Source organism: Salmo salar, chromosome ssa13 (genome assembly GCF_905237065.1).
Source record: "Salmo salar chromosome ssa13, Ssal_v3.1, whole genome shotgun sequence".
Lineage (NCBI taxonomy): Eukaryota > Metazoa > Chordata > Actinopteri > Salmoniformes > Salmonidae > Salmo > Salmo salar.
Window position 1 is genome coordinate 44030719 of NC_059454.1, and position 19248 is coordinate 44049966.

Consider the following 19248-nt stretch of genomic DNA (forward strand, 5'->3'; position numbering starts at 1 on the left):
TGGAGATGGGAGAACCTTCCAGTAGGACAACCATCTCTGCAACACTCTACCAATCAGGCTTTTATGGTAGAGTGGCCAGACGGAAGCAACTCCTCAGTAAAAGGCATATGACAGCCCTCTTGGAGTTTGCCAAAAGGCACCTAAAGACTCTCAGACCATGAGAAACAAGATTCTCTGGTCTGATGAAACCAAAATTGAACTATTTTGCCTGAATACCAAACGTTACATCTGGAGGAAACCTGGCACCATTCCTACGGTGAAGCATGGTGGTGGCAGCATCATGCTGTGGGGATGTTTTTCAGAGGCAGGGAGACTAGTCAGGATCGAGGCAAAGATGAATGGAGCAAACAACAGAGAGATCCTTGATGAAAACCTGTTCCAGAGTGCTCAGCACCTCAGACTGGGGCAAAGGTTCACCTTCCAACAGGACAACGACCCTAAGCACACAGCCAAGACAATGCAGGAGTGGCTTCGGGACAAGTCTCTGAATGTCCTGGAGTAGCCCAGCCAGAGCCCGGACTTGAACCCAATCAAGCATCTCTGGAGAGACCTGAAAATAGCTGTGCAGCAACACTCCCCATCCAACCTGACAGAGTTTGAGAGGATCTGCAGAGAAGAATGGGAGAAACTCCCCAAATACAGATGTGCCAAGCATGTAGCGTCATACCAAAGAAGACTTGAAGCTTTAGTCACTGCCATAGATGTTTCAACAAAGTACTGAGTAAAGGGTCTGAATACTTATGTAAATGCTATATTTCAGTTTAAAAAAATATATAAATTAGCAAAAAATTCTAAAACCCTGTTTTTGCTGTCTCATTATTGGGTATTGTGTGTATATTGATGAGGGAAAAAACAATTTAATCAATTTTGGTATAAGGCTGTAACGTATCAAAATGTGGAAAAAGTCAAGGGGTCTGAATACTTTCCGAAGGCACTGCATGTGGAAATATTTTGAAATCTCAACCAATTGCTTTAATAAATCACAATATTGTAGAAGTCTTCTGTACTGTAGAACACTGATATTCTGAATCTTGATCTATAGTTAAAAATAACCCACAGACAATACAGTTTGTAACTGGAAGGCTGCTTTATTGGTAATAAAAAGGTTCGTGCTCAAATGAAGACAATCTTTCATAAGTTCTTACTAAGAGTCCAAGTGGTTGTGCATCACTACCATCATACTGTATATATCCTGTTTTATATCACGGTGTTCAAATGATAAACAACAGTTTGAAAAGCACTTTTTAATTATTTTTCAGCAAAAAAAGAAAAAAGCCTGTAATAAATCCATGCCAAAAAAAAGAAAGAAAAAAAGAAAACAGAGTCCCGTAATTTAATTAATTCAATATTGATACAAAAATAAATTTCAGATGGAAAGAACAGAAATATAGAAGGCAAGCTGCTTTTTCACAAGCGATAGAAGTGGGTGACACACATAAGCACAAGAAACATAACATTTTGACTTTGAGCTGTTTTGTTAGGCAACATCACATTGTTGAAGTCTATCGAGAAGAGAAGAAGTGGGGTGTTAGTTTTGTTTTCTCTTTTGTAATAGTGGTTAGGATGATCTGATCCTCGGCAGTATCATTTCTGACTCGCGTCGTGTGGTACGGACAGACGATGTCGCGCTGTAGCCCCGAGTCCCCGATATATACGTTGTGCTCCATATGTTTAACTCAACGACCACCCCACCCTCACCTGTTCCCTCCTTACACAGTTTTGAACATGTGTGGTATCATCATCTTCCCAAAAATCACAGAAAAAAGCAGAAAAAGGCACATGCCAATGAGTGGAGTTAAACACTAGATTAGAAACAAACCATTCAAAGTAAAAGTGAGAGACGATTGAAGCACAAATGATCAGACACTGAAGTGTTGAACTGTAACAGTACTAATGTTGTGTGACTGTATTTATGTGTGGGTAGTTACTCCTAATAGGCTTTGTGGCTGTAGGTGTGGATAGATACATTTACATTGACATGTAATGATAGATAGATTGGCCTGCTAGACCTTATGTATAGATAGATAGATACTAGAGCGTTGGACGTATCTATAGATAGATCTACTATGCCTTGGTTGGGATAGACATACTCCATCTTCACTGGAAGAGGCAGTCACATCCAACCTACTTCATCTTGTTGGGACAAATTACTGATTAGTTAGGTTGGTGAGTGAATAGTTGTGTGTCAATTTGAATGTGTGTGTGTGTGTGTGTGTGTGTGTGTGTGTGTGTGTGTGTGTGTGTGTGTGTGTGTGTGTGTGTGTGTGTGTGTGTGTGTGTGTCTATTCTGTGTATGTGTTTGTGTGTGTTAAGTGAAGGTTAAAAAGTATGAAAAGTTTGCAGTAGAATGTGAGAAATGTGCTGGTAGCATAAACCTCTAATCATATCAGGCTACAATCCATGGCAGCAGCTCCAGTGACATTGTATGAGCTATTTCCCAACACATACAGTAGGGTGCTGGAAACCAACCAGTTTTACACATCCACTGAACATGTTGCACATAAATCAAATGTGACAAACAAACAGTGTTCTTTTGTAATATGTATATACATATAGACATATATATGTATACATGTATATATATTTTTGTATTATATAATATCTATATTTCATTCAATTTCCGTCAACAAAGTGAAAAGTGTCTCAAAAAATCCAAAAGGTAACAAATGTGACAAAGGGCATAGCTGGAAGCCATTCTATACTGTTATTGTTTCATTTTACATTATTAGTGGTAACTTTTTAAAATTCCGTATTTACAAAAAACACAACAAAGCATGCCGATAAAATAAAAGAATATAGTACATTATTTATAGTTTCTCTCAAAAAGTTCCTTCCTTTTCAGTGATTGTGCCACCATAGTCTGCACTGTACATATATTTCTTATTTTTGTTCATTTTTTTTCTCTCCAAGTAAGTTCAATGATCAATGCATCACTCATCTAAAACATCACATCCAAAATGAACACGGGTTAAAATTGGATGGCATTGTTTGCTCTTATGGTTGTATCGTCAGTGAACGATCAATCGGGAATGTATTTGGTTTTAAGTGTGCAGCAGCCAAACAGACGGACGTTATCTGGAGACATGTCTTCATATTGTAAACAGTCCTCTAGATAGTATTATAATAGACAGGACATGGGGATATCAGGTACGGGTACAGGCAGTGTTCAATCAACACACCACAATGGCTTTAATGGTGTGTCCGTAGATACCAGGTTGTTGTCCGACCAGGCATCCGTTTGTTTGTTTGTTTGTATAGAGGACCGACCATCAAGCCTGTGTAAAAAAAAAACAGCAGAGACCTTAAAGAGGAAGTGTTAATATTATGTCTCATCTTGTCTAACCTGCCTGTCACTCACAGAGATCTGACTCGTATTGTTGGTTCGGCCTACGCTGGCCTGGCCTGGCCTAGCGCTCGCTCTCTCATCTTGTTTCATCTGAGTCGTAGTAGCTTCAAACTGCCTTTAAAATCCCCTCACGAGTTCCTAAAGGCACGATTCTACTGTGAATCATGAATCAACTTACCATGAGTTGATACGAGTTGATCATACAAGGCCTATCTGATAGAAGTCTAACAGATTCTGAAGAGACGGAGACAATCTGTGAGAAACTACGGTTGGACGGTTCACACCACTTTGAGCTTATCCCCAGGCAGATTTTTCATTTATCAAACATACAGCAGGTGACCAATAAAATAATAGCCTGCTAGCATATGACATGATGATGCAAGCCTGGGTCCAACATCCATACACTACAAACAGTGTTGAAGCGGTCCCACAAAGCGCAATGATACACTGACAAACATGGGACTTTCAGCACTCACTCCTAAGAAGACAAAATCACTATTCTCCCTGCTGCTCTGGCTCGCCATCTTTACTTTCTCTGATCATTTTCATTCATGGCAGTCAGTCTAGAAACTGTGGAGGGTCCGGGAGAGGATCTGTCGAGTCTCTCCATTGGTCCATTGTTATACCATCCTCCACCTCCCTAATTAAGCCTATCAAATCAGATCTGTTTTTATTCTCTACAAACCTTCCATGGCCGACCGTCTTTTAGTCCTACAGCACATCATGCCAGGAGTGACTGAGCATGTCTTGCTGCAGCTGCTCTATGTATCCTCTATCTGTCCTCTATGTTACTTCTACAGTATGCATCTATGCTGCTTTATAGATGGCTACGCCACATACATTCTCACTGCTCGAAAATTCGAACTTTCTTCTGAGAATGATTGCACTGCAAGAAGGACATCAGATCCAGAGAAGGACATCTATTTACTTCAGAGCTGGCAACTCAAAGTGTCTGGAAAAGGCCATTGATGTACCACTGGGTCACAGTGAACAATATTCTAATAGGGAACTAACTAAGTGACAGAGGAGAGAAGTGGATAAAACAGATATGAAAAGAAGAACGAATCTATGGAAGCATCGCTATATCTTTAGTACATTTCAAACAGCTGTTTCAAAATCTGTTACATCTCCCCCTACAGATGACACTCTCTCTTCTCTGTCCACAGATAGACAAAGCACTGAAGGAGAATTAAACATTTCAACTGACACTTGATCTCGCTACACACAAATCTGTAAAGGATATGGCTATACAGGATATGGCATCAAACATTGCCTGTTCGTACTGCCACAGCAACAACAACAAGACGGAGTTGGTTGGAGACCACAGGTAAGGGGAGTAGCCGTAGTAACACAGCTAAGACTGGTAACCATAGTAACACAGACAAGGGTGGTAACCGTTGGATGTAAAAAGGTAAATCAAGGTATGTCGCTAAGCCCCAGATTTGGTTTCTTTAGAATGGTCTGAAAAGTTTTTTTTCTAAATCTGTGCATCCTCATTCTGAAGATATACTCTTGGTACAACTCAGCAGCAACTTTCCCTATCCCTCTCAGTACAAACAGAGCAGCAAAAAACCCTTCTAGTTTCTATTTTTCATAAATGTGCCTGAATAAAGCTTTGCCTCTGAGTGCCTCACTACATCCCCTGTTAAAATCCCAATGGGCTTCATAAAAAGATTGGTCTGGCAGTTGAAAAGCAACATTATAGTAAAGGGTAGGTCATACCACTTTATTCCTTCAATATTGTATATATAGATATATATATATATATATATATATATAAAATCATTTTCCAGTTATTGTTCTCATATACATTTTTCCAGTGGACGGCCTCAAACGTATGGTCAAGCCATTGTAGTGGTCAGAGAATTAGTGTCTTGTAGACTATGATTACGTCATGCATGATTCCTGATCAAAACATGCCTTCATGCAAGTCATTTCTATGCATTGAACGAGCACAATAATTATTAGTTATCTGAGACTCGGTCGGTCAGAGCGAGTCCCCGCCCTTCTTCAGCCCAAGTCTAAACGCTGACTAATGCCCCCTACCCAGTGTGACAGTGTGAAAGCCCATGTAGAAAATGTATTTTCCATTATGTCGGTATAACAAAGAGAGAGAAGATGAAAAGAGGCAAGTGTGACATGGGCTAAACGTTATTTGTTCTTTTTTTTGTTGCTGCTCAAATAATGTAAAGACGCAAGTATATTCAGCACAAACAAATGAAAAGTAAAAACCCTTGTCTGCTGTTCTGGGTTTTTTCCTTTCTTTCTCTAATCTTTCATTCTTCGTATTTAAAACTTGCTTAGATGTTGATTATTGTATGTGTTTCCTTGATAAGAAGGACGGTACCGGAACTGGATGTTACAGAGGCCCAGTCAGACTGCGTAGTAGAACAGTTCTAGAGGGTTCTGTAGTGTTCCGTTCCGTTCCACTCCTGGGGTGCTCCCATAGTGGTGGACCTTTCGCTGCAGGGGCTCGTCCACACAGGGTGGTGGCAGTCAGAGACTATTTGCTCCAATAAATCTCCCTCCATTTTGTTTGCAGGGGTTTCTGTCCCTTTTTTTCCGACGATACCCAACATATATGTAATATGTAGTATGCCAATGGCAGGCACACTTTTATTATTATTGAGTTATTATTGATAATTATTTATATTATCATGGTTCTTCCTCACATTATTTCCAAGATATAAAGAAGAAATTCATCATTAGGCAGTAAAATCCTTTTGTGATAATGATGGTGTCCTAACTAAATCCTTATCGTGGGCAACATGTACATCGCCATCGGTGGTTTTCTTCAACCGAACCTAAGTATCCAACGACGAATCTCGATCCTTCATTTTGTATTGAATTTAAGTCCGTAAACATATTTTTTTTTTATATAGTTTCCGTACATTTGTTTTAACTTGCAAATGATCTTTTTATACAGTTGTCTGTTTGTTGGGCTCAGAGTCTGTTCTCGTTGTGTGTCTTAATTTGCTAACGACAGTCACTGAACCCTAACTAACACTTCGATTCCCGCTCATCTTTTTGGTTTCTGTCCTTCTCTTTCCTCTCTCCCTCGTTCTCCTCCTGTTTCTCCTTGTCAGGTTTGGTCACGCTGTCGTAGGAGGGAAGAGAGGCGGTGGAGGGTGTGCTCTCTTTCTTCTCCTCGTTGTTGGTCCCACCATTCTCCAGCTTGGTCTTGGGCCTGCGCTTGCAGATGAAGCCCCGTTTAAGCAGGTGAGCGCGGTAGGCTTTCTGGATGCACCGTGCGGATACGTCCTCCTGGCGCCGGCGCAGTGTAGAAGTGATGGGCTCGTATGAGACCTTGGAGGGGTTAGCCGCCACAAAGCGCTCCTCCATCTGCGTGCGTAGCATGTCCAGCTCCCCACTGTCGCCCAGCACACGCTTGGTGAAGGCAAACAGGATGTCCAGGCAGTGGATGCGGTCGCCACTGACCATGGGCATGTCCATGGCGATCAGCTCGATGGTGTTGGGTTTGGGAACGCGGAAAGGGTGCTCCAGGGTGTCGGCAAAGTCACCCAGTTTTTGGAAGGTGATGAACTGGGAAGCGGAGGGGTCAAATTTCTCCCAGATTTCATAGAAGGTCTCGAAGTCGTCTTCACTGAGCGGGTCGGCGCTCTCTTCTGTTGCTACACTGAAATTCTCTAAGATGATGGCGATGTACATATTGACTACGACAAGGAAGGAAATAATGATATACATGACAAAGAAAAATATGCCGACTGAGGGGTTGCCGCAGTTGCCTGTAGACGGTGCACCTGGGTTCTCCATGGTTGGGTCACAGTCAGGAGGGTAGTTGAGGATTGGGAGCAAGAGACCATCCCAGCCTGCAGATGTAGTGATCATGAATAAGCAGATCATGCTGTTCCCGAAGGTCTCAAAGTTATACATATCGTCTATCCCGGCCCCGTGTTTGACGTAGCCGAAGTTGGACATTCCAAAGATGCTGAAGATGAACATGACCAGGAAGAGCAGGAGGCCGATGTTGAACAGGGCTGGAAGTGACATCATCAAGGCGAAGAGTAAAGTCCGTATGCCCTTGGCTCCTTTGATCAGACGCAGGATGCGGCCGATTCGAGCCAATCGGATAACCCTGAAAAGGGTTGGTGAAACGAAGTACTTCTCAATGATGTCAGCCAGGAACATGCCTGTGGAGGGAGAAGGTAGAGACAAGACAGAGCACACAGTCAGCAGAAATGACTCCCAGTGTCTACCTTCAAATTGTCTCTTCCCTTCTACGATTTTTGGAATTATAGTTACGTTTCCATCCAATTGGCTCCAGAATTTCATGCGAATATTCTACAATCCACATAAAGAAAATATGCCTTTTTCCCACCAGCGGATTGTTTCCACAAAACGGACTTGTTGCGGATAAAAATCAGTGCGTTTTGATGTAGTGCTCACAGAATGTACTTTTTCGCTGCGTCCTGGCCAATAATTAGTGCACTACATAAGGAAGCGGGTGCCATTCTAGACACAGCCTCACACTTCTTACACAGCCTCACTCTACTTACCCGCGATGGACAGGATGACAACGACCGTGTCGAACACGTTCCAGCCATTGGTGAAGTAGTAGTGGCGCAGGGCGAAGAGTTTCAGGACGAACTCGATGGTGAAAGCCACGATGAAAATGAAGTTGACCCAATAGAGGATGTTCTCTGTCTCGTCCGACTGGTCGTCTGTCTCCACCATCATGGTGACCATGTTGAGGCAGATCAACATCATAATGGAGATGTCGAAGACTTGCTGGGTCACAAAGTCAAACACCAACCCTTGGATATAGTTCTGTAGAGACAAGGAGACAACAGCAAGACACATACACACACACACACACACACACACACACACACACACACACACACACACACACACACACACACACACACACACACACACACACACACACACACACACAGAAACGTACGCATGCAGAGAACACACACACACAGACAACAACAACAACAACAACGACGACGACGACACACACACACACATTTTGTTAATCGCAGGGAAATCAATATGTTATCGATTGAAATCAATATTTCAGTGTTAACATCAAATCAGAGTTTATTTGTCACATGCACAGGATACAGCAGGTGTAAACAGTACAGTGAAATGCTTCCTTGCAAGCTCTTCCTCAACAATGCAGTTATGTATACTAAGTCATATAAAGTAAATACATACAAGAACATGAGAATAGTTCAAATAATGCAACAACAACAAAAAAAACCCACTAAAAACAACAGAAAACTGCAAAGTTGAGTAGGCGCTAGCAACAAGGCGGCAGTCTCTGTCATCTTTCCATATCACTATTCAGTGTTCCGTCAACAATGAAATACTGACAATACTGATTTCATTATTTTGTGGCAGTGTTTTACACCATAAAGACCTAGCCTTGTCCCATACTGTGTGTTGAGCTGGCTAAACAAATATGGAGTGATATTACTGCCAACAAATTGTTGGCACTAATATCACTCCATAAAAAAAGCCAGGCTAATAAAAGCAGAGAGCAACAGCCAACCTGTGGTCTGGGAATGGGTTTCTGGGGCTTCTTTGAACCCAGTTTCTTCATGGCATTGTAGTACTTCTTCTGTTCCTCTGTCATGAAGATGTCCTGACCTCCAAAGTATAGGGACACACAAACATTTGGTTACAACCCAAACCTAACCCTAACCAATAACACAGCACTAGGCCATTAGCCAAACGTTGATAACAATACCATTAGCTGCATTATACATTCAGAGCCGTATGCAAACAGTGTAAATAACTACATTAAACTTTGATACTTTCATATGACCAGGTAAAATGCTTTATAACAGGTGATAAGCATGTTTGAGCCATTATAATTTTTTTATAACAAGGCCGTATATAATATGCTATAGGATTTAGCAAAAAGAGGAGGATGAGGAGGAGGAAGAAAGAAAATAGGTCTTATCTTTTTCTTCTGTTGGTTGAAGTTGTCAATGATGACACCGATGAAGAGGTTGAGGGTGAAGAAGGATCCGAAGATGATGAAGATGACGAAGTAGATGTACATGTAGAGGTTGTCTTCATAGATGGGCTGGTCCTCCACCCTTCTGGAGTCTATGGCTGCGTACATGATGTCCATCCAGCCTTTGAATGTCGCCTTGGAGGCAAAGAGATTCGATTAACTTAGAATATTCAAAACACAAAAAAAGTTAAGTCTCGTTTTCATATGAAGAAAAATAAAAAATGTCGAACTCAAACCCAAATTTGATGTGTATCCTGGAGAAGAGCTTGTACATGGAAAGAAATGAGCACATGTGGAAAACAGTATAAAGAACCAATAAATGGACAAACGCATAAAGGAGAGGAATAGAGGGAGAGAGAAGAGCCTCAGAGCGCTGTGCAAGAGGATGGAAGGAAGAGAGAAGAGTAGACACATGACAAAATAGGTTAAAAACAGTGAACGGACGTGTGTGGGGGGGTGGGGTAAGAGAGAGAGGAGGGATGAAGTGACATTCTCACCACTTGAAGCAGAGCCAGGTATCCAGCGCCAACATTGTCAAAGTTGATCTTGACATTCTTCCACCTGACCTCAGTGAAGTTCTGATTAATAAGGGCCAGGCACTGTGTCTTGTTGTTGACCTCGGTGGCAAGAAAGTTATCCTCTGAGGTCTGGTTGAAACAGTAGTAGTACTTGCCCGCAAACAAGTTGACTCCCATGATACTGAAAATCAGCCAAAAGATGAGGCAAACCAGCAACACATTCATAATGGAGGGGATGGCTCCCACCAGGGCGTTGACTACCACCTAGACCCGACCCGACGGAGGAGACAGGAGGATAGAACAGTGTGAGAGACAAAACATACTCCATGATACCTATCAAACCCCCCATCAGAGCAGCAGCATACTGTTATGGCATCTTATAGCAGAAAGTGGTAGCGGAATTGAATTTGACATGTTTTATTATTGGAGTCATATAACAAATTGTGTTTCAACGTTATTATGATATTTGTATCAAGTATAGTATAGTTTACAGTACGGTTAAGAATATAGTTAGAGTACAATTTAGAGTATGTTTGTGTATATTGTAGTATAGTACAGTATAGTATAATGTAATACAGCACAGTATACTACAGTATTATCATAGTATAGTACAGTATCATATAGTATATTACAGTATAATATAGTATAGTTTAGTAAAATCATATATAGTATAACAGTGAAAGAGCAGTATCAGCTCTGTTCTAATTAGAAGGAATAGTCTTTGATCTGATCAAGCACACCGCTATGATTGCCTAAGGGGTCTGCGCACAAACTTTCCTTTAGAGTGAGCATATAACTGTCAAACAAATTGAACTACAACTGTTTTGCCACACCAGTATGCGGCCTCATCTCTTCCCAAACATTCACCCCCCTCCCTCCATCTGTCCCTTTTCATAAAACAGACTCTAAACACCCTCCACCCAAACTACCACTATCATTTCAACACAATGCAATGGAAAGCATTCTGATCCATAGGGTGCATCCTAAATAGCACCATATTCCCTATACTGTATTGCGCATTACTATATTACAAAAGTAGTGCACTTTCTGGTTAAAAGTAGTTCACTATATAGGGAATAGGGTGCAATTTGAGGCACAACACATAGACTACGTCCGACTTCCACAACACCCACGCCCCCCTCGCCTATCCTCCTTTACAGCTTCTATCTCCACACTACCCAGCATCCGGACAGACCGGCCTTCCATACACTGACGTGCACTAAGCTCAGCGTTCTACACTATCCAGAACCTAAAAGGGTCATTCGGCTGTCCCCAAAGGAGAACCCTTTGAAGAAGCCTTGTTGGTTCGAGGTAGAACCCTTTTGGTTCCAAGTAGAACCCTTCGGGAACCCTTTTTTCTAAGAGGGTAGTGCGTAGTGGGGTTTACCACTAGCTCACTAACAGTGTTAGGCAGGCCGACCAGACCAGCAGCTCTCAGGCACACAGCTGAGCTAAGCATGCATGTCATCTGTTTTTAGCAGACAGACTTGTTTTGTGGAGCCATATTCCCTCCTTGCATACAGTCAGGCAGACAGAGAGTAGAACGAGAGCTTCACGAGCAGCATTCTCTCAGCAACGTGCAGGACGTTGCAATGATTATTTAAAGCTACAGTCAGGGATTTTGGGAGCTGTTCAACGGTCATGTCAATGATGGATATTTATTGATTTACCCATTGGTTCTTAGAGAAATATTACTTACAAATGCTTTGAGTGCTTAGCATAAGTGGATGTCTTTATTTTAACCAAAAATATAGGTTCACTCTTCTCTAAGAGGTTAACATGTAAATTATGACATCATAGGTACTCTCTTTCTACATGTTATTGGAAGTGTTAACTACAGGCTTTTGACTGTTCCTCTTGAATGATTACGGCATATGGAGCTACTGGCTGCTAACTGGCTGCTATGGCACTGGGGTTGGATAAACACCATATGGCCAGAATGGACGCTTCAGGTAGTTGGGTGCCAACTTCTTTCTGTGTGAGCATCCCAAAAAATATTATAAAAATAGCTTACTGAAATAGCTGAATTAGCTGAAGGCTTGTTTTTGGACCTCTAATAATGCATGTAAGAATCTATTGTGAAAAATCAAATAGCTGCGAAGGAAAAGCTACCTTTGGAGAGGGAACGATCACGATGCGTAAAGAGTTATCAGTATGCCGCATCATCTCACTAACATCACACCTCCCACCTTTCCCATAAGAGAACACATATCACTGCACATGCTGAGAGAATGAACTACTTGCTCCTACTGAGGTAGTATAATTTAACTTGTTTTCAAAGATTCAAGGTAATATTAGCCATGCCTTATATAATCAAATTGGCCATGCCTTATATCATATATAATATATATACCTGTATATATCATATATTATAAATATATTCTCAAAGCAGAGGGAAAATGGCTTTCAAAAGTGCATAATGTGCATCGGCAATTAGAGTACATGCGTGTTGTTACATGGATGGCATTGTTGTGCAATCTCAAGAACCGTTCAAATTGATAAATAAACAGATAGAGAAATGTTTTGGATAGAGAGATAAAGAGATAACCGCCCAAAATGTTGCTTGTCTTTATGTTACATATCTATCTGACAAGTGGATTTGACACTTGTGTACCTTCTGACACAAATCAAGACCAGTCAGGAATAGATGGTGTAGAGTTAGAATTCAGTCCCTCTGTTCTAAGAACTCAGGCATCTGTGTTAAGGTTCTCAGAACTCAATTCTAAGGTTCCGTGGTTCTAAGGTCTCTCTGTGATTGGTCTGTAACTCATGATGTTTCCTGCTCACGTGTCTGCTGCACATTTTTTACATGATGCAGCTGGAAGGTTTTTTTGTAATTTTTTTTTTACATTTCAAGTTAATAATATACAAAATGTTTTAGAACTAAACATTGAAAATGCAACCAAAGACTAGAGAGCAAGCTCATTAGAAAATATATAGTAAGACAGGTGTAAGGGTGACTTGGCGACTGTGTCATGCTTGTACAGTACATTGCATCGCTCCAAAAGTAAAGAAATGAGGCTACAAAGCAGCATAATTAAAGATATAGCATTTAACAAGTGAACATAGGCAGTCAGGTAGGTAGGAACAGCCCATTGCATCATTGCATGTTAAGCAGTGCAATATATTCAAATTTAAAGCTGTGTTATGCTGCTCTCTCTCAGAGCTGTTGACTTGCATTGGCCTCCACCATCACACAACCTTCCATTGCAACGGCCAGAAAATTCAAGTCAGCAAGAGTTCTCAACATTCTAACTCTCCAGAATCTCTTTCATTATTATGGTTGTTGGTGTCATCTCTCCATTCTCGTACTTCCCTATCAATTTATTTACTACTTTGACTTGTCAATTTTAATTTCAAGTTTTCAAAACAAAATAGCAACTCAATTGATGAACATAGACATTGTCTTGAATAGGTGAGTAAGTCAAGTTTTTTTGGTTTTTTCACTGCTACAGGTATTAGCCTACTGGGCCACCCTCACCTCCTACCACACACACCCAATGAATGAGATCATTCATAGGGGCAATGCAATGTTTGACTACAACATTCCTTAAAAAATGTACCATGATTTTTCACCCAAAAATGACATTGGAATTTTGACCAGTCTAGCTGCCATAGAAATACAACCCTTCTAATTCAATGCTAGTCTCATACCTGAGTAAACCAAACAAAGTAAGTATAGTAGCCATAAGTATAGTAGCCTACATCCATAAAGCCTATCCAGGGCCTAAAAGTTTTGTGATGTCATCAGCTCGTATTTGCAATGTCATCCTCAAATTTAGCCACTGGATATTTAATATGAATGGGCACTTCAGTATGAACAGAAATGTCAGTCAAATTGATGATTAGCTAGCTAACCTCTCCTGTACCGTAGTAACAGTAGTGCATAGCACACGTCTAAGCCACTACACCTGGTCTGTCATTTTTGGGACATAATGAAGAGGAATGGGGGAAATGCTCTGTGACTGTCTAGGGTTTAAGAAAGACGAGTGTTGTACTTATAGTTTAATATAATATTGGCCCTGCCTGCCACCCAACCCACTCCTATTATTTAAGAAAATATAAGATATAAGAGAAAGCTCCAGCGTGCTAAACAATGTTGCCTCCCAGTTTTACTTCCTGTGTGAGTGGAAGGCAACAGGAAGCAGGAAGTAGGAAGCTCTATAAGACCTGCAGTATAGTTGCTATGTAGCATATTGTGTTATGACATGGGGATAGTAATGCCTTAGGTGAGATGGCAGCCTATCAGCATATTTCCTAAGCTTCTGCCTTAGGGTCAAGAAGAAGACAAAAAAGCTAAGATACTGAATCGGGTCTGCATTTACATTAAAATCGGCTCTCGGGCCACATCTGGCCAATGGGCCGTGAGTTTCAAGCCCCTGGTCTACATTGAACTAACTGACATGACTTAACTGACCTCTGCGATTCAGCCATTTAACATCTCAGCCATTTAACATCTCAGCCATTTAACATCACACAAAGTGATAATCACAATGACAGGCAGAAGCTTAGAAAATATTCTCTTCTCAAACCCACAACAATGTGAGTGTGGAGTGTATGTGTGGTTCTTTCTCAGTCCCTGATGATGCAGATAGATCCTGGACGAGCAGGAAACAGAGAGGAGCAGACAGACTGAGACCTGCTGCAGGCCCAGCAGATCTACTTGGCAAAGATGGAGTGAGCAGTGGAAGGTTAGGAGGAGAGGTAGGGGTAGAGGTAAGGGGGTGCTGCACAGGGCTGCACTTACATACGAGGATTCAGGAGAGGGTGAGGGTGGAGAGGGTGGTAAGCTCAAACTAGATGACAACGCAACCAATCCAAGGATAGGGAGATAGAAAGGGACTACATGTGACAGAGAGAAAGAGGGACTACGGGTGACAACAACCAGTTGTAACCTGTCTTTACCACCAGGTACCTGGTTCCTACTGGTTGTTCTCTGTGCCAGGTAGATGTGTTAAATGATAGGGTGAGTATAGTGGTTGGGGTGAGAGTTGGGGTGGGTTAGGGGAACTGGGGACAGGTGGTGGTAGGGGGGAGGGGGGCTTCTCGATTAAAAGCAGAGATTGAGAATCAGGCCAAATGAACAGCCAATTGTTGATTCAAATGTTCTATGAAATGGTATGTAGTTTGGCTTTGTTGACATGTAGTGTTGACTCGTATTAATTTTTATCTTATCCCTCCAGCCAATCATTAAAACAAAAATTAAATAAATAATAGTTTATTTTTCTAGTTTTTATGTGATGAGGCAGCTTTGTGACATATCCCTCTAGTTCACTCTTTTTTATTATTTTCTTTCTGTACATAGCAGTAATACTGAAAATATGAATTAGTATTTATATATATTTTTTATTCAATTAAAACCAGGGAAATAGTTTCTGCTGGTAATAGTGTATAACTTTGTGGCATTAATATTTAACATTACTTTACACTTCCAGCTGCATCATGACGTGTGCGTATATATATATCTATATATAAATTGTATGTGTAAAGTATGGTACAGGATTTGTGTGCATGAAAAGGTGACTTCTTGTCTTGACTATTTTCTTCAAGTTCCTATTAAAAAAATATCCCCCAATAAATAAATGTATCATTTTCTTGTCATTAAAAAAAATTGAGTTTGGTTACTTTTTGAAAAGATTTCAGTTTCTAGCATGCTTTAATAAACTGTTGAATGGGCATGCGTAAGGATCAGCTGCTTAGCGTTTGGATCTTACCCTCATCCCTTCAAAACGTGACAAGGCTCTGAGGGGTCTCAAGGCCCTTAGTGTCCTTAGTGATTTAATAGGACCTAGATCCGAGTAGCCCAGTGCATTAGCTACCAGACTGATTATAGACACCTACACACAAACAGAGAAGCAAAAGAGTTCCAAACTGTTAGAAGTAGTGAGAATATTCTCTAAAAGTAGAAGAGAGACTCAGACGAGAGCCCTTGGAGCAATAGGGCTGGCATGGGTGGAGAGAGTTGCTTGACATACACACATAAATCTATATGTATGTATATACATGTATAATATTGCATTTATATATGTATATACATTGAGAGAGAAGGTCAATGTTTAGTATAGGTTTTATGTGCGTTGTGTTTTAGTAGCAGTAGTAGGTAGGCCGCAGGAGGAAGGGTTTGTTTCTGTTATTTTATGGCAGTTGGACGAGACTTGACAAACTCCTTTGTACCTGCAAAGAAACTTGTGGTTGAGAGAGAGAGAGAGAGAGAGAGAGAGAGAGAGAGAGAGAGAGAGAGAGAGAGAGAGAAAGAGGAGAAAGAGAAATACATAAGACTCAAAGGAAGGGAAAAATAGGCCAAAAATGTTTTGCCACAGCACACGACTGATTCAGTACAGATACAGACAGGCGAACGAAGGGGACCAGGGAGGAGGAGGAGGAGGAGGGGAGGGAGGAAAGGAGAGAGGTTACAACCTGTAGAAGTTAATATAAAAACCCAACAGACTTGTAGAACCTTACCCTGGCCCCTCTAACATTGTCTCTCCATGTCTGTCGCTCTCGGTTGAGGCATAATATCCCATATAATTTAAGACAGACAAACTTAACGGAACCTAAGAGAAAGAATACAGGTAAATATGTACATGTACGTCATTTTGATTTGCCAAAAATCTCCTTATCATATTCACACAGCATTAGAATCAAATAGGAGCCACATACAATTCATACAGTTAACCACACACTGACAGTAGAAAAGGGTTGGGATAGAGGGTTAAGGGGAGATTGGACACATTAGTTATTTGGCACTGGATGGCACTTAAAGGACCACTGGAGAGACACAGAGTACAGTAGAGTTACACACAGGAACAGGTAACAACACACAACCTCAAAGAAACGGGTGCATCTCCCCCACTCTCACACACAATGGCGCAACACCAAATCAACCCCTAAGCTATGCACTTGTGAAGCACTGAGAGGATTTCTCAGGGGTAAGTAATATTGGTAATAGCTCCACCTTGCTCGACCCACTCTCACACACAGTACCGCAGCTGCCACTCAGTCATGGGGCCCGAGTTCTTTTATTTTGATATATTTCTTTTTTAAGACTCATGAGCGTTGATCAGGTTTTATTTGTACTTGCAAACATGATTTTGGGGAATAACACTAGCCAAAAATAAAAGTTTACAGCAGTGACTTTTCTGTAATCAACGCAAAGAATTCACCTAAGCTTGACACTTTAAATATTGATTAGTCCTCATTCCTCCCATTTATCATTCATAGAAAGGCAACATACCGACAGTCAACAAATGAATTGCTTCCATCTCAGAGGTTTCGTAATATAGCTAGATAATAATGCATTGGACCGCTCAGTAAGTGCTTAGCCCAGAGCTGGGCCTCAGACTCTCAGCGTTCTTAAATAAGCTCTGCCTATGGAAATGGACTAGGAACCTTGGTACTAAGTTCAAGCATCAGGTTAGACACTCAGCGGAAAGGGAGCTTTTGCAGAGTCATCATTAACAGGAGAGTCTGGTGATCAATAGGCAGCAGCACATACTGTATGCACTGTATAGAAGCGAGGGAGGGGTGTTAAGGAATGATGAGGTAACCTCAAGGAGGCAATGCCTGTCGTTAGAAGATGAAGGGGAGCTGCTATGACCAGTAGGCCTGTACAGTAGCCACTTCCTGTTGTATCAGACACAATTGGGGTCGGAGCGCCATGAGTCTGGAAAGCAGAACCAGTAGGCATATAGTGAAGAGAGGAGAGCAAGGCTAGTTGTGGCAATGGCTTTTTTCAGTCAATATAGGAAGTAAACTGAAATTCCAATGTCAATTTTCATCATTAGTCATTTCCGTTTACTTCCTGAATTGAAATAGAACTGACCCCCACCCTGACGTGACTAAATGGTACTACAGTATCTCATTGACTCAACATTACAGATGTCCATCTAATAGTTCTTAGAACGGCAAACACAAAATGTTTGGCCCGATCTCTCACACTGCCATTGTTCAGGTGGTGAGACTGGGAAGAGAGAGAGCACCAGTTCCGTAACAAAGGGAAAACAGTGGTACAGAGTAAAAACATGTGAAGGCACCTCCAACCAGCCAACCAGAACATACTGGTCAAACTCACTGCAAAGAACACAACATCCAAAGCTGACCAGACCAGTCACAGATAGAGGGGGGATTCTAACAAAGGCAAAATCTTTATTTAGATTTTAAGGCCATTGGCGGTACTACAGTCTATGAAAACTGATATGATACGCACAATGGCACTCTGGTCATTCCAGTTGATAGCGATGAAGCTATCGGCATGGAACTCACCACTGGACTCATGACTCATGATGAGTCATCTCTGGGTTATGTGGTTCAAGGGCTCCTGAGTCTCCAGGACTCCGTATGACCTGTATATTACACACGATTCCATCAGATTCTAGCTAGCTCAATTCTTTTAGTTGAGGACATCCCATTTGTTGATAATCAGTATAGCTGTATAATAACCCAGCAAGCTGTATGATCTGGGCGATGATAAATTGATTGAATGTATTAATAATATATATTTTTTTAAACACACACATCAAGGATAAAACAATAAAGTCACTGACTTATTTCCATTCTGCTTCTTTAAAACAGATGCAAAAATAAAATAAAGATTTTGCCTTTATTCTACCGTCACAGTATTTGGGGTATTTGTCACCTTCAGCCTCAGCCTGACCCCTTGGAGTGCCCCTCCCCCTTAGAGATCAAGGGGCCTGCTGTGTGGGTGTGGCAGCCCTCAGCGAATCAGCGTCGAGCTCTGCAAGGCAAGGCCAATCACATCTCTGGGCTGTGATCCAATGAGGAACAGTGGAACAGAAACAGAAAGAAAAACAGAAAGACAACGGAAACTAAAATCAAACAGAACAAAAACAACAATGATGAAAATGGCTAAATGTCTTATAAAATAAAAAGGATGGATGGATGGATCCAGCCTCATTCCACTATTACATAACGACTCCATCCCCAACCTCAACTGGCTACTAGCTTTACTAGAAGGATTTGTTTTGATCTAGATTCTACCTTACAGCACTGTGAATATACAATTGAATAGTACTGAGTCCTGCATAAAAATGTTGGTATCCAAAGAAATACTGTACTGTATTATTAAGAAAGCGTCATTAAGATAGCGGTGTACTGTAACTGACTGTTTTCTCAACAATGTAAAGCACATGATTTGATAAAAATCTATTCTTCAAATTTTGGACCAAATAGACTAGAGGTATATTGTAAGTAATGTATGGCTAAACAAAGCAAGGGTCCAGTAAGTTACTCTGTCTTCTCAAAGTAATTCTACTGTATCACATTTGCTATTCACATTTCTAAAATACAAATCAAGAACCAGAGAGGCCAATGAAAATATAACTCAACAGAAATATATCAAAACACAAAAGGTATGTGGAACAGATAAACAC

At 41.1% G+C, this 19248-nt stretch overlaps 1 protein-coding gene across 11 annotated transcripts in view; it reads right to left on the reverse strand.

Moving 5' to 3' along the window:
* Positions 1-1068: 1068 nt before the first annotated feature.
* LOC106567001 (sodium channel protein type 8 subunit alpha) overlaps positions 1069-19248 on the reverse strand; it is an 87755-nt gene continuing 69575 nt past the window's right edge. For all 11 annotated transcript variants that reach the window (XM_045693304.1, XM_014135747.2, XM_014135752.2 and 8 more), the window contains 6 exons: positions 15574-15696; positions 9839-10123; positions 9285-9476; positions 8871-8975; positions 7864-8134; positions 1069-7497 (listed from right to left, as the gene is read on the reverse strand). In XM_045693304.1, the coding sequence (XP_045549260.1) occupies positions 6347-7497; positions 7864-8134; positions 8871-8975; positions 9285-9476; positions 9839-10123; positions 15574-15696 (2127 nt within the window). In that variant the 3' untranslated portion in view covers positions 1069-6346. The remainder of the gene's footprint in view (positions 7498-7863; positions 8135-8870; positions 8976-9284; positions 9477-9838; positions 10124-15573; positions 15697-19248) is intronic.